At 35.9% G+C, this 13,652-nt stretch overlaps 1 protein-coding gene across 1 annotated transcript in view; it reads right to left on the reverse strand.

Annotated features, from left to right (window-relative positions):
* The window catches only part of LOC123541720 (uncharacterized), a 49,492-nt gene that overhangs the window by 14,825 nt on the left and 21,015 nt on the right, over nucleotides 1-13,652 (reverse strand). The window contains exon 3 of the mRNA XM_045327273.2: nucleotides 2,605-2,718. Coding sequence (XP_045183208.2) covers nucleotides 2,605-2,718 — 114 coding nt within the window. The remainder of the gene's footprint in view (nucleotides 1-2,604; nucleotides 2,719-13,652) is intronic.

A 13,652-nucleotide genomic window follows, 5' to 3' on the forward strand; every position in this document is an offset into this window, starting at 1 on the left:
ATATTACTGTCTTATAAATTCAAAGGAATCCTGAAAATTCTCCTTGAGGGAAAAAAAGCTTGAGAAATCTATGGACTGTCTTCCGGCATGCCATTCAATACATGTACGCGACACGACACTGATACGATAGCATGCATCGACAGATTCACTGGGAAAACATATCTTTAAAAATAATCTTTTAGACTATCATATCATGAACATTCTCATTTAATTTAATTTTCCTTGAAATGCAGTAAGCAAAATAATAGCAAACTGGGCTTGATTAAGTTTATTTGTGACAAGTAAATGAAATATGCATCGCCCAACACGTCCTTTTACATCGATTTATGCCGATAAATTGAATAGACTTCATAATGCTAAAGTTACTGTACTAGAAAAATAACAACACTGAGTCCAAGTGTCAGTTGGTCGGTATGATGAAATCCATCATTGTCGAATGATATTAAATGCTGATGCATCGCCCGCGTTTACGATATTGCTCAAGTTTCAAGCATGATGGTTTATGTGCTCGTTATTTTTTGACATCAATGCAATATTAAGATCTGTGTTGTGTTTACTTTAAATATCATGTACGTGTATCACAACAAATCTCAATTCATGTTTTGCTGTTTTTGTTACAATCATTATCATTTATTTAAAGACACATCTTACAGATTCCTACATGTATAAAGGCAAAAATTTTTCCTACGCACAGAATTTCTTGAAACTTAGTGTACTGACTGAGAATCAAGTTTAAAACGGAAATATGCATCAAGAAACATAGGTTCTGGTGCTTGATTTTGAATTATCTGCCCTTGAAAAGTCAGAAAATACAAAATAATCCAAATTTCATGGGCAGATAATTCAAGATTAAAGCAATGAAAATGTGCATTTTAATTCATGTCTCTGTTTTAGTAATCATTTGCATTCAGTGTACTAAATTTAAAGAAATTTGGTCCATGGGAAGACCAGGACCTCGAGGTATCATTTTGTCATGTTCATAGTTAACAGACAGAGAATCAAATTGAAAACAGAAGTATAAAATAAAGCAAATTATAGGTACCCAGCCTTGTCATGAATTGTCTGCCCTTGAAAGTCGGAAAATACTGCAAAATCTATTTTCAAGAGCAAATAATTAAAGAACAAGCACCGGTAAGTATGATTTTTTATACGCCCAAAGAGGAGACCCCGGTGTCCGCCCGTCCGTCAGTTAGCAATTTCCTGTCCGCTCTGTAACTCTTGAACCCCTTGAAGGATTTCAAAGCAACGTGACACACTTAACTTCAACACTCCGAGACGACGTGCAAAGCTCACGTTTAGGATTTCTCGTTTCAAGGTCAAGGTCACACTTAGGGGTCGAACGTTTTATCAGTTTGTTTCGTGGTCGCATTGATACTCTTGAACTGCTTGAAGGATTTCAAAGAAACTTTGCACAAATGTTCACAACACTGAGACGACCCGCAGAGCGTAGGTTTCGGATTTGGTTTAATAAGGCTGTTCAGAGGAGTAATGCGCAACATCCCTCACACTCACGATGCAAATCTGCTATTATTTTGCTGGGTTGAATATTACTCGAACATCTCTCACAATCCCTAGATTCGGCTTAAGCGGAACCCTATTATGTATAAATATTCAATAGTTTCCGTGGCCATAAAGGGTAACGCGACCAAGTCAAGTGTGTGCGTTCGGGTTTAACGTCTTTTTCAACAATTGTTCAGTCATATAAACGACGGCGTCTACTTGTAGCAGTGAGCACAATGCCAAACTTTATAGTGCTGCCTCACTGGAACATCACGCCGTAGACACGTGGCATGATACCCCACCCAGTCACATTATACTGACACCGGGCTGACCAGTCCTAGCACTATCCCCTTAATGCTGAGCGCCAAGCGAGGAAGCTGCCAGTACCATTTTTTACGTCTTTGGTATGACGCGGCCGAGGATCGAACCCACGACTTCCCGCACTCGAAGCGGACGCTCTGCCACTAGGCTACCGAGGCGGTTTCGACCAAGTCAAAGTACGCGGATTTTTAAACACGGTGCTTAGAAACGTTGTAGTTTTAGTGAATGAAATGAGTTCCTTTGAAAACATAAAGTGAAAACCTGCAAATAGGAGCAGACCCGGTTTGGTTGAAAATTAAGATCATAATTATTCTTTCAATGACAACAAGAAGCGATCAGTAAAATAATATAAGAGTATGTCAAACTCAAACATTATTTCTTTACTTTTATATATACACTCCTTATGCAAATGGAGTTTCCTACTTATACTGAATAAATCTGTAAAACTAAAAAGGCTTTTTGAATTTAAGTATATGTAGACTTTGTCTTAAAAGTGTTGTATTAAAATTGTCATCCTTAAAGTTAACGTATATGATATATGAGGTACTGTAGAATTTTTTATTTCATGAAATCTTCTTTATTCATGTTTGCATTTTTGATAAAACTAATTTGTATTTTTTGCATTCGTTTCCGATGAACAACACTCCTATTACCATATTAAACTATGTGGAAATGACAAGACAGATAAGAAAGGAGGCATTCCCTCCATCAAGTTCTTGATGACTTTAGTATATACATATATATATCGAAATCTATAAATATAAAGTTTACTGTCAAACCTACTTCTTTCGCAGTGAGACCCGCTGAATCCAGACTTACACGAACATGAGTAACTGTCCACACCATCAACACAAATACCATGCGATCCACAGACACCCGGGATACAGTCATCAATGTCTGCAAATATTGAAATGTATGAATTGTTTACATTTTTAGAAATAATAAAATAACTTTTACAAAGTGTATAAATATGATTACTCATTCTGAAATATTCAAATATTTATATTTTCTAAACCGTTTTTCTTTCTTTTTCGCTTAATTTATTTCATAACTTAAAGGTGGATAATCAGATTTTGGCCATGTAACGGATTTGTTCGAAACTTTAGCATCTGATCATTTACACTCATTTATGTTCACTTAACACTTAATACAAATTAGATTTTCACTGGAGGTATTTTTAAAATTTCATTTTCCTATCCTGGTTGCCCAACCAAGATAGAGTTAATTTATCGTAAGTATAAATTTGATAAACATACTTTGCCTAAGGAAATGTATAAATATTAGACATATTGTAATATATTTGTAAAATATTTGCATTAAAAATTATGTATTTAGATGGAATTCATTAGAAACGCAAGTTTGAAAAATTATTATTACCTCCCTTTGCCTATCTTGGTTGCGCAACCAAGATAGATTGGAAATAAATGAATTCAGAAGCTACACACAGCTTTTAAACTTGCATTTTGGTTCAGATTGTTCAATAGTTGATATGTCTATCAAATGCAAATGTAAAACTAGACATTGTATCGAAATAAAAAGAAATACCCAGCTTTTTATATACTTTCATATTAAAGGGGAGTAATTACAAACTTTTATAAAAATAATAAAATATACATTTCAAATAGGAATCTAACTCTATGTAATCGGTCTTTTTGTTCCTTAAATAATTCTCTACCAGAATATACAAAAAGTAAAAAATGTCATTAAATGTTGTTTAAATGTGACTGACCACCTTTAAGAATATGAAAGTTGATTGATATCCGTTTGAAAGATTATATTCTATCAAGTTCCGTAAATTGAGTCCGCTGTAAAAGGTTGTCTACAATGACACCACTGTGTTTTAAACAAAACTGGGTTACGAGTACAGTGCTACCTGTACTGCCTGCATTGTTCGAAACCAAGATAGTGTTTCACTGCCTTAAATGTCAGTTTGTATTTCAGTGAAAATATGCTTAGAACTGACGGCTATCATACGGTCTGCGTGTCGCAGGGTCAAGTATACACTGCTCGTAGTTTGCTTTTTCTGTATTTTCATGTGACGTTTGTCCTTAGTAGTCTTAGTATTGTAATTAGTCCGTAATCGTCTTCCGTATTCTAATTGTTGTATTAAGTCATGTTCATGCATTAATATTCATCCAATACCCCTCATAAAAGCCATATCCAATCGTCCAGTCTTTGCCCATATCACTTATAAATAAATCTTATAAATCACTGACTATAATAACTGGCCACAAGGATGGGCCTCACTTCTAATTTTTATTTTTCTGGCTAATTTGCATAACGCATGCGCTCTTGGAATGAAATATTGATGGCGAAGGCCACAGTTTTTGACGCTAATAAAATACACCCGAGACTCGAACTCGTATGAGCAGAACCAGACCTTGACAATAAGACAGGATTATTTTGGACTGGAACAAACGAAGCACAACATGGGGCAGCCAAGGTGGTTTGAGATCGACGAAATTTGAGGACAACCAGGAGTGTATTTTTCCGAGTGACGTCACTGTATAGAAGTGTGTAAAGAGTTAGAGACAAGTTGAACCTACATGTACACATGTGTGACCTATATTTCTTTTGAGGATGACAGCTGTCAAATGTTTTCTCAATCGGTGGTATAAAACTTCAGTGAAAAGGTTAGTGAAAAATAGTGCATTGTAGATAGACTGCTAATGAACATTGAAAATTTGAGTGAATTATTTTCGTTTACCAATTATTTTCATATATATATATTTTTGTTTGTTGCGGAAGACCCCAGGTGCCCCTCCGTGCATTATTTCATGTCATCACGAGCGGGCAACAGGGTAGAACCACCGACCTTCCAGCTGGATGGCTTCCTCACAAGAATTCAACGCCCCGAGTGAGGCTCGAACCCACATCGATGAGGGGCAAGTGATTTGAAGTCAGCGACCTTAACCACTCGGCCACGGAGGCCCCTAGCTGGATAACACTTACGTAGACATTTCGTGAAGATGCAACTTTCATGTGTTATATGTGAAGTATATGATATAATTAGTTCATTGATGCCGGTAGTCGCAATCCTAAGATCAAATTAAGGTAAAAAAATTAGATCGAAGGTCATTAAATCCATTTTTTACAATTTTCACACATATGGCTTCATATCTTCGCCATTGGATGAAGTAAGTGAGCAAAACAATGGTATTTAATTAAAGGCAATGTATTTAAATATGAAACGAAATAACTATATGCAAATTACCTTATTTGCATATTACTTAATATTATTGCAAGCGACTCTACGATAAAAAATTGGCATGTATGTACAGCTGTACGAAAACAGAAAGGAAACAAATGATATGTAGGATACTTATCTATTGATAAACGCAACTGTTATATCGCCATTTTATGTGTTTTATGTGTAGATACTGCTTGAAGTGGGGGGAGGAGGGAGGGAGGAGTGTGTGGGGTGGGGGTGGGGGCGGGGGTGATTAGTTTACTTCTGACCAGCTGTAATCTTTGACACAACTGTGTTTTTTTTTTCACAAAAGCAAGGCATTTTATTTTTTGTTAGGTACATATCTGCCGGTTATTTCAAGATGTGAACCTATGTCACATAGCCATTATGTCTGCCATTCTTTTTTCAAAATGGTGACCAAGACGACCACCAAAGGTAAGTATGTTCAAAAGTATGTATATGTGTGCGTTTACGTATATTTTAATGTTATTTATTGCAGTAGTAAGATTGAGAAATACAATTAAAATAAGCCCATAAGCTATGTAGGCAATCTCAGATAATCAATATGGCACTCAAAATGGTTCCAAAAGTCAATATGTTAAGGTTTCTTTGCATACATTATAGAGTTTACATAGTTGTTTATGTAGTTTAGTACAGTATTGTAATTGAAAAATCAGGTTGGAATAGAGAAATCAACTATGGATATCTTAGGTATATCATGCAGGTCATTATGCATATTCTTAGGATACAGACAGGTAAACTGTGTATCAGTGATATACAGACTGACCAATCAATTGTTTATAGACAGGCCATCCGCGCTACATATGCATGCCACTGTGGGTATTGAGGGTATACAGATATACCATTCTGGGCATCTTGTGGCCCTTCTTGCGATACATATAAACATGGCTGTACATACAGGCAACAATAGGCAGCCTGGATATAGAGACTGAAAACATAGGTATCCTAGTTATATAGAAAAATTGTCTTTAATATACACACATGAACATTCCACTATGGGTATCTTAGTTATACAATTATTCACGATGCGTGTTTCGTGCATACAGAAAGGCCACCCTATCTATACATACAATCAACTATAGGTACTCTGGCTATACATGCAGGTCACAATGGGTATCATAGATATACGAAAAAGCCTATCTGGGTATCCTGTGCATACAGACAGGTCATATTGGCTACCCATGTATACATACTGGCAAATATTGGTACACTGAATAAACAGACAAGCAGTTCTGGGTATTCCTGACATACAGTAGGACGAACCGAGTTCTCTTGATTTATAGACAGATAACTCTGGATATTCTGGGCGTACAGACAAGTAATCCTGGCTATACTTTTGTATATATAGGCTACTAAGGGTATTTTCGATTTACATACACACCATTCTGGGTTGGATATATAAACATGCCATCATAGCTATACATTCACGTAACTTTGGATGACATTGATATACAGACAGGTTACCTATATACCCAAGGTATAGAGCCAGGCAACTCTGTGTAGCTTGGCTACACAAACATTTAATCTTGACCATATATACCGGCCAGTATGGACATCCTGGGATTACATATAAGACGTTCTGGGTCTAAAACCTGGGTATACAGACAGACCATCTTCGCTATACACTAGGCAAGTATATGCCTTGAGTATGTTCGGTATATAGACATGTCACCTGAGTGCATCCTAGGTAGGCCACCTTGATTCCTTGGTATACAAACAGGCATCCTGACCGTTTACTTAATGTCACCACTATGGATATCCTGGGTATAAATACATGCCGCTGGTGTACCCTAGGCAGAGAGGCAGGCCCATCGTGGTGTCTTTGGTATACTGTCAGGTCGTCTTTGCTATAAATACAGGCCAGTATTCGATCCTGTGCACCGCTCTACATAAAGACAACTCTGTGTATATTGGGTATAAATAAAGGTCATGCTGGATATATATACGGAAAACAATTGGTATCCTAGGTGTACAAACAGGCCTCTCTTGGTATCCATTTTATGCATACAGGCTATCAGGGTTATATATGTATGCCAATTCGGATATTCTTGGTATACTGAAAGGCCGCCAATGTATCCAACGTATAGATGCAGGCCGTTTTTGGTATCAGGGTTATGCAGACTGACAACATGTGTATCCTGTGTATACAGACAGACCATCTCGGCTATACATATATGCCAGTTTGGACATATATTAATTTCGCTTCACATCTTTGCATCGATAGTAATGGATCTTAGTTTTTATGTGTAAAAAGGTTACCAGGGGTGACATTTATGACTACATCCGTATAATACCCAAAATAACATATCATATACTAATGTGACGAAATGTGACAGTGCAAAGTGCAAATGCTACCTATCTATCCAGGTTTGCATGACAGTGCAAGTCTATTTATATACAAACTGTAGAAATATAAATGGCAACGATGACGATAAAGTTGTGACATTTTTTAAACAATGTGTATAGAGAACAGACTATAAGCAAGATTGAACTGTGTTAACTACGTTGTGCGGTATTTGAATAAGTGTTACATACGTACTAGTTATATAAATAATGCATGGAATATTTACAAGCTTTAATTGGATATTTATAAAACTGATAAGATTGTTATCAGTGGTTAAGAAAATACATTTTTGTGTTGGGTTTAACGTCGCACCGACACAATTATAGGTCATATGGCGACTTGTCAGCTTTAATGTTGAAGGAAGACATCAGGTGTCCCTCCGTGCTTTATTTCATCACAAGCGTGCACCTGGATGAAGAAACAGATATATGTGTACTAAATGAACGTTTTTAATTAATATTCATGAAATTGGAAATGAGGTGAAAAACTCTTAATTTATATTTATGAAGAACACTATTCCAAAGTCAAAACACCTTTCTATCTCGAAATATGGTTTATATGTGAGATACTAAGTATGTAAATATTGTCATTTTTTTAAAATATTTTTGTTTTAATGATTAATATACCCCACCCACATTTGGAAGTATTTACTTTTGCAAACAATAAATAATGCTACAAACAGATATATATTTGTATAAAGTAGTGTTTCAAATGTAATTCTTCTAATTTGTGTCCATTTATAAACACAAAGAGTAAAGATTTGCTCTTTGTATTATTTGAATATATCATTTTAAGGAATTATCTGCCCAGTTTTTAAGTTTTCATGGATATTCATAAGTATGTAAATGAGAAAATTTGATTAAGTGTTTGTTGATAAATGTACAAAGCCCTGACTTCTACACCGATAAATGACCAAGATACAAGGTATTTTATGTGAAAGACATGAAAATATACACCGAATGATCTCGTTTATTTTACTATAAAGGGCCTCTCAAGGTCGACTTCCGGGTAAGTCTTTCTTGTGACACCTAGTAAAAAACGTTTAACATGGTAGTCGTCCATCTTCAGAGAATGACTTTGCAAGTCCGAACTTTGAAAACTCTAGGCATTATGTTAAGTATTTTATATTTATAGGAATTTTATTGTTGCTTACAGGTCCATTTTGATATTTGATATCATTTTGACATTTCATTCTGGACATTTCAGGTCAACCTCTGCGCAGGAATATTGTCAAACAATCATCCCTGCCTTCAAGCAGATCATGTGACGATGGTACAAACATGTGATCCTAAAAATGGCGGCGCGCTTGGCAACGCCGGGTAAATCAAATGCTTGCCGTAATTTACAGTCAAATTGACATTTATGTCACAACCTTTAAAAAACATAATGAAAGTATTTGATATATCTATTTTTTGCAGTATGCCACTCGTCAAAGTTTCTTACTGTACTCAAAATACCGTCAAGTAATTTCATTGTTTACATTTTTAGCAGGTGCGCGCGTCACAACATCAAAAAAAGAAGTAATTTTTATATTACTGCATTATTGTTTTTTTTTTAGTTTTTAGCTCGTTTTAGAAACAAAATGAATAATATTTAACTACTGAGATAAAAAAACTTTGTAAAACAAAATTAAAATAAAGAAAAATATAACTCGGCTGAAATTCAGCTCAATTAATACGTAGTGGTATGTCTACTGTACCGATAAGGGGAAGTAACACTGTGTTGGAGTTTGATTTTAGGTATGCATCATGTGTCAGTGTTGTTTGAAAGTGGTCGCAAGGTGTTGGGCATTCTTTACACGAGCATGACAAGCCAGGCTTCTGTTAGGTCTTTCCTTTTGGTGGTTGGTGAGAATACACCTCTAGATAGTTCCGAAGTGCGCATGTGCAAAAACTCTTAGTTCAGCTAGAGTTATCCTTCTTTTATATCGAGTAAAATATCACAACAATGGCTTTCACCTCCGCTGTTAAAATTGTTCTAACTGCGGATATTGGCTAAACAAGTGGAAGAAGCAGCTATGTACTTCTTGTGGCTGTCTTCATAGTGATAAACATTGCAAATGCAAGCCTCCTTTCAGGTAAATATCGTATCTATTTTCGAAAAATTGGTTGTATAACGTGAAACAATCGATGGATGGAGTAATGCGGACATGAAATTCTTCCATCTACTTTCTTTGTTGGAATGCATAATTATCTGGTATAAGTATTATATTTTCACTTTTTTTTAAAGACTGTCTTGTATGGCATCGTGCAGTTTCCATATTTTATCTTGGAAATGTAACTAAAGTTATAAATCGGAACGATGTTCCAGATGAAATTTTGCATGTCAACACATAATGTGAACAATTTGACTTGCATGATGTACGTTTTCATTTTAATATGATGATGTCTCAGGGTGAAAAAAGTGAAGCATGTCAAAGACTGGTGCCCAAACTGGTCAAAAACTCAAATACAGCACCTTTTTACCAGGCAAATGCTCTACCGAGCAGGTTTCTTACAGCTACACATCATGTCCCCATTTCATAATGGAAGTGTCTGGCCGTCCGTTAACCAGAGGCCTAGTCTACATTCTAACCGTCCGGTAACAGTCACCTAGCCTATCCGCTTTGGTTTTTCCATCTGTCCAGTAATCAATCTATGAATTATGTATTTTTCTGTTGGAATATTTTTTTATGGAATTTAAATTTTTGTGACACCTGAGTGTTTACTTGTTGTTGATAAGTAGAAATTTAAAACATACCGAATTAAGTCTAGTATTTATGGATAAGTTTTTATTGCTATGTTCTGCAAACAAAATTTGATAATTTTTTTTTTACATTTTTCTAAATAAATTGATTATCAGACAGCTAGGCATCTGGTAACCAGACTGCTAGAAGGCTGAGTAGGTTACGGTTAATGGACAGCTACACATTTCATTTCATAATCTAATGACATACCATGACATCCCATGCATACGGAGCATTTATGGTCATGATCCAAGTTGGGCACCATATGCCAAAGAGTGAAAAAAACTGGATGTGCTACCTAATAGGGACTCAACCCCAGGGTCTTTTGCTTATAGGCCGAAGGCAAATGCTCTTACTGACTCAGCTACCCGGCTGCTGATGCGTTTTCTTCCTTTTTCAAAATTAAGTCATGAACTGTGAAGATGCGGATTACCCATTTACTTTTGTTTTCATATTTCATTCGTATCAGGACAAAGTGTATATTTCTTTTTCAGGCTTTTCAGTTTTCCGACTCAAAAGAGAAACCCAGAGGGTCGCCTGAGATAGAAACAGCTTGTAAATCGAACCAATGAAAGCAAAGTGTGGTCACCGTCAAAGGATTCATGGGTCTGCATCAAACAGTTTCTTGAAGGGGAACCAACTCTTCAGAATCCTTTTCCAACTCTACATTTGGTATACGATGGATTTGAGTCTAAGGTTAAAAGGATAATGTTCTTTAGAGATGAAAGTGATTCACCGTGCAATGTCACTTGCATAGCTGTGGATGATCCACAATACACAACAAGTCCCTTTCACCCTGATCCGACGGTCGAAATGCTATCATTAAAAGTTCAGTTTCCATGGCAGCCCACTCTTTTAGCTGTGATAAATATGCTATTACAGACACTTGCAATTGTTAATAAACAACTTCAATTTGTTAAAAGTGAAAATACGCGTCTGAAACAAGAAACTGCACTGTTGAAAAGAAGACGATATGTTGACAATATTTTGAAGAGCGATGAGGATGTGAATTATTTTACTGGATTGCCATCAATCTTTGAGAATTTCCTTAAGGTTATGGCCCTATTGGTAAATATGCGTTGGCTTGGAGTGAAAGGTGGACTTCAACATGTAAGGAAGTTTGCAAATGAACCAAGCCGGTTTGGTCCAGAAAGAAAACTGTCGTCTAGGGCTGAGTTTTTAGTGACTTTAATGAGACTTCGTCTTGGTCTTTAGGGAAAAGATTTAGCTGTACGATTTGACATTTTTGAATCACTTTGTGGAAGGACATTCCTTGCTTGGCTGTGTGCATGCTCTAAGGTTTTTGGTTCAATGGTGTACATTCCAGATGAGGAGACTTAAATTGCAACGAAGCCAGAGAAATTGAAACATATTTCTGATCTGCATTTCATCATTGACTGTACAGAGATATTTATTGAAACTCCGAATGATTTGGATATGCAGAGCTCAAGCTGGAGTAATTATAAATCGCATAACACTCTGAAAGTTCTTGTGGTTTGTGCACCAAATAGTGCTATTATTTTCATATCAGCTGCTTACACTGGACGAATGTCAGACAAACAAGTGACGTTAGATAGTGGGTTTCTGGACCTTATTCCACAGTATTCTGTTATAATGGCCGATAAAGACTTTAATATCAGTAATGAATATGCCATGCGAAATATATATCTGTATGTTCCATCAGGTAGGAGAGGACAGTCCCAGATGCACGAAGCTGCAGTGAGAAAAACAAAAAAAAATGCAAACACTAGGATTCTAATAGAACAAGTTATTCACCGCTTGAAGACTTTCAGAATCATTCAAAGTGAGCTTCCTATAACACTTATATCCCATACATATCAAAGTCTGTGCTGGAATAAGCAATACAAAAGGGCCAATCTATAAGTAAACTTTCTGGTTTGCTGTGTTCAAAATTAGTGATGTCATAATGCATATATATCAATGAGGTCATGACATGATTGCCTACATTGTGGTATAATGTACAACTGCATAATGAAAAACTGATTTAACTGATTATATAGTAAACAGAAAGGATCTTGATCAGAATGCACACCTACATGTATGAATTTTGCACATGACGCTGTTCATTTTTTAAAAATTGTTATGTACTATAGCATTTATTATTGTAAATTTTAATTTTAGACACCATTGTAGTATAATGTACAACTGCATAGTGAAAAACTGTTTTAACTGATTATATAGCAAACAGTAAGGATCTTGATCAGACTGCACACATACAGGTATGATTTTTTGCGCATGACACAGTTCATTTTGTAAGAATTTTTATGTACTATTCCATTTATTATTGTAAATATTAATTTCAGATACTATTTATATTTATCAAACTGATTTATTGAGTTGAAAAATAAAACTGTCTAGTTCATGTTCTTTGGTAATTATTTTAATCTTTTTTAACTGTTACCCAGGGAAGATTTTATTGTTTTGGTCAAAGAATCTGGGTCTTGTTCTAGTACAGTAAAACCTGCATTATCGGTCACCTCTTCTAAGCAGCAAACCTGTCTTAAGCAGCCAGTGTCTCATTTCCCAAAATAGTTATTCGTCATGAACACTGGGCCAGGACTTTCGGTTAGCAAAGTTCTTCGTAAGAATTTACTTAAATTTGGTTTAACAGTTGTGCTGAATTGTGCACATCGATAGCATGCTGCTTTTTTCTCTTTTTTTAAGTGCCTGGTAATAGCAATAGTGGTGACACTGTTCCCTTGACGTTAACAAAAGCGAAATAAAGACATTATGCATAAAAGACTTTAATAACATGCAAAAAAGAAAGAACAATAAAATCTTTATTTACAATCAACATTTTCTGCAGTCCAGATTCTATTCAATTTATGAGTTCTCTTTCTGCCTTTTTTCCTGATTACATATTTAATCTGTTTCCAGTATCACTTTTTTCCTGTAAAATTCTGTGAGTCAGGAGTCTGTTAATAATAAAATTGCCCAAGAACCAAGATACACTTTCAACAATTTCATTAAATGTAGTGGAGTCAAAATTCATTCTCAAACTCAAACTTCCATGGTAGGTAAATAGATACAAGACGCAATAGTTCCTTTTAGTTATACCCATCTGACCTTGAACTTGTTAAAAATAGGGATGGTTTCTTTTTAAAGACATTACACCGTCTTTAACTATCAGGTAGGGGACATTGTCGGCTGATGGTTGTTGGTCTTTAATAGACTCTGGGCATTTGACTTCACAAAGGCCATCTCCGCAACAAACGCAGGACAGGAATAAGTCTGGCTAAGCTTCCTTCCATGAATGGCCCATCCTTGTCTAATATTATCCCGGAGTCTAATGACTGGAACCTTTTATGAGCCTTCTTCATTTCAGCCTGGTAATTTCTTTTCGCAACCGGTTCCAAAGAAATACCGTGCTTCTTAGCATGAGTTTGGATGCCCTCGGTTGTTCCCTTAACAAGTTTTATCACATATGTTGGGTCCTCGGAGAAATCTTTTTTCAAGAGCACGCTTACATATTCTGTGAAAATTCCTTCCAGTGACACGACCTCTGCGGTGCTCCTTCCATGACTCGGACT

Source organism: Mercenaria mercenaria, chromosome 19 (genome assembly GCF_021730395.1).
Source record: "Mercenaria mercenaria strain notata chromosome 19, MADL_Memer_1, whole genome shotgun sequence".
Lineage (NCBI taxonomy): Eukaryota > Metazoa > Mollusca > Bivalvia > Venerida > Veneridae > Mercenaria > Mercenaria mercenaria.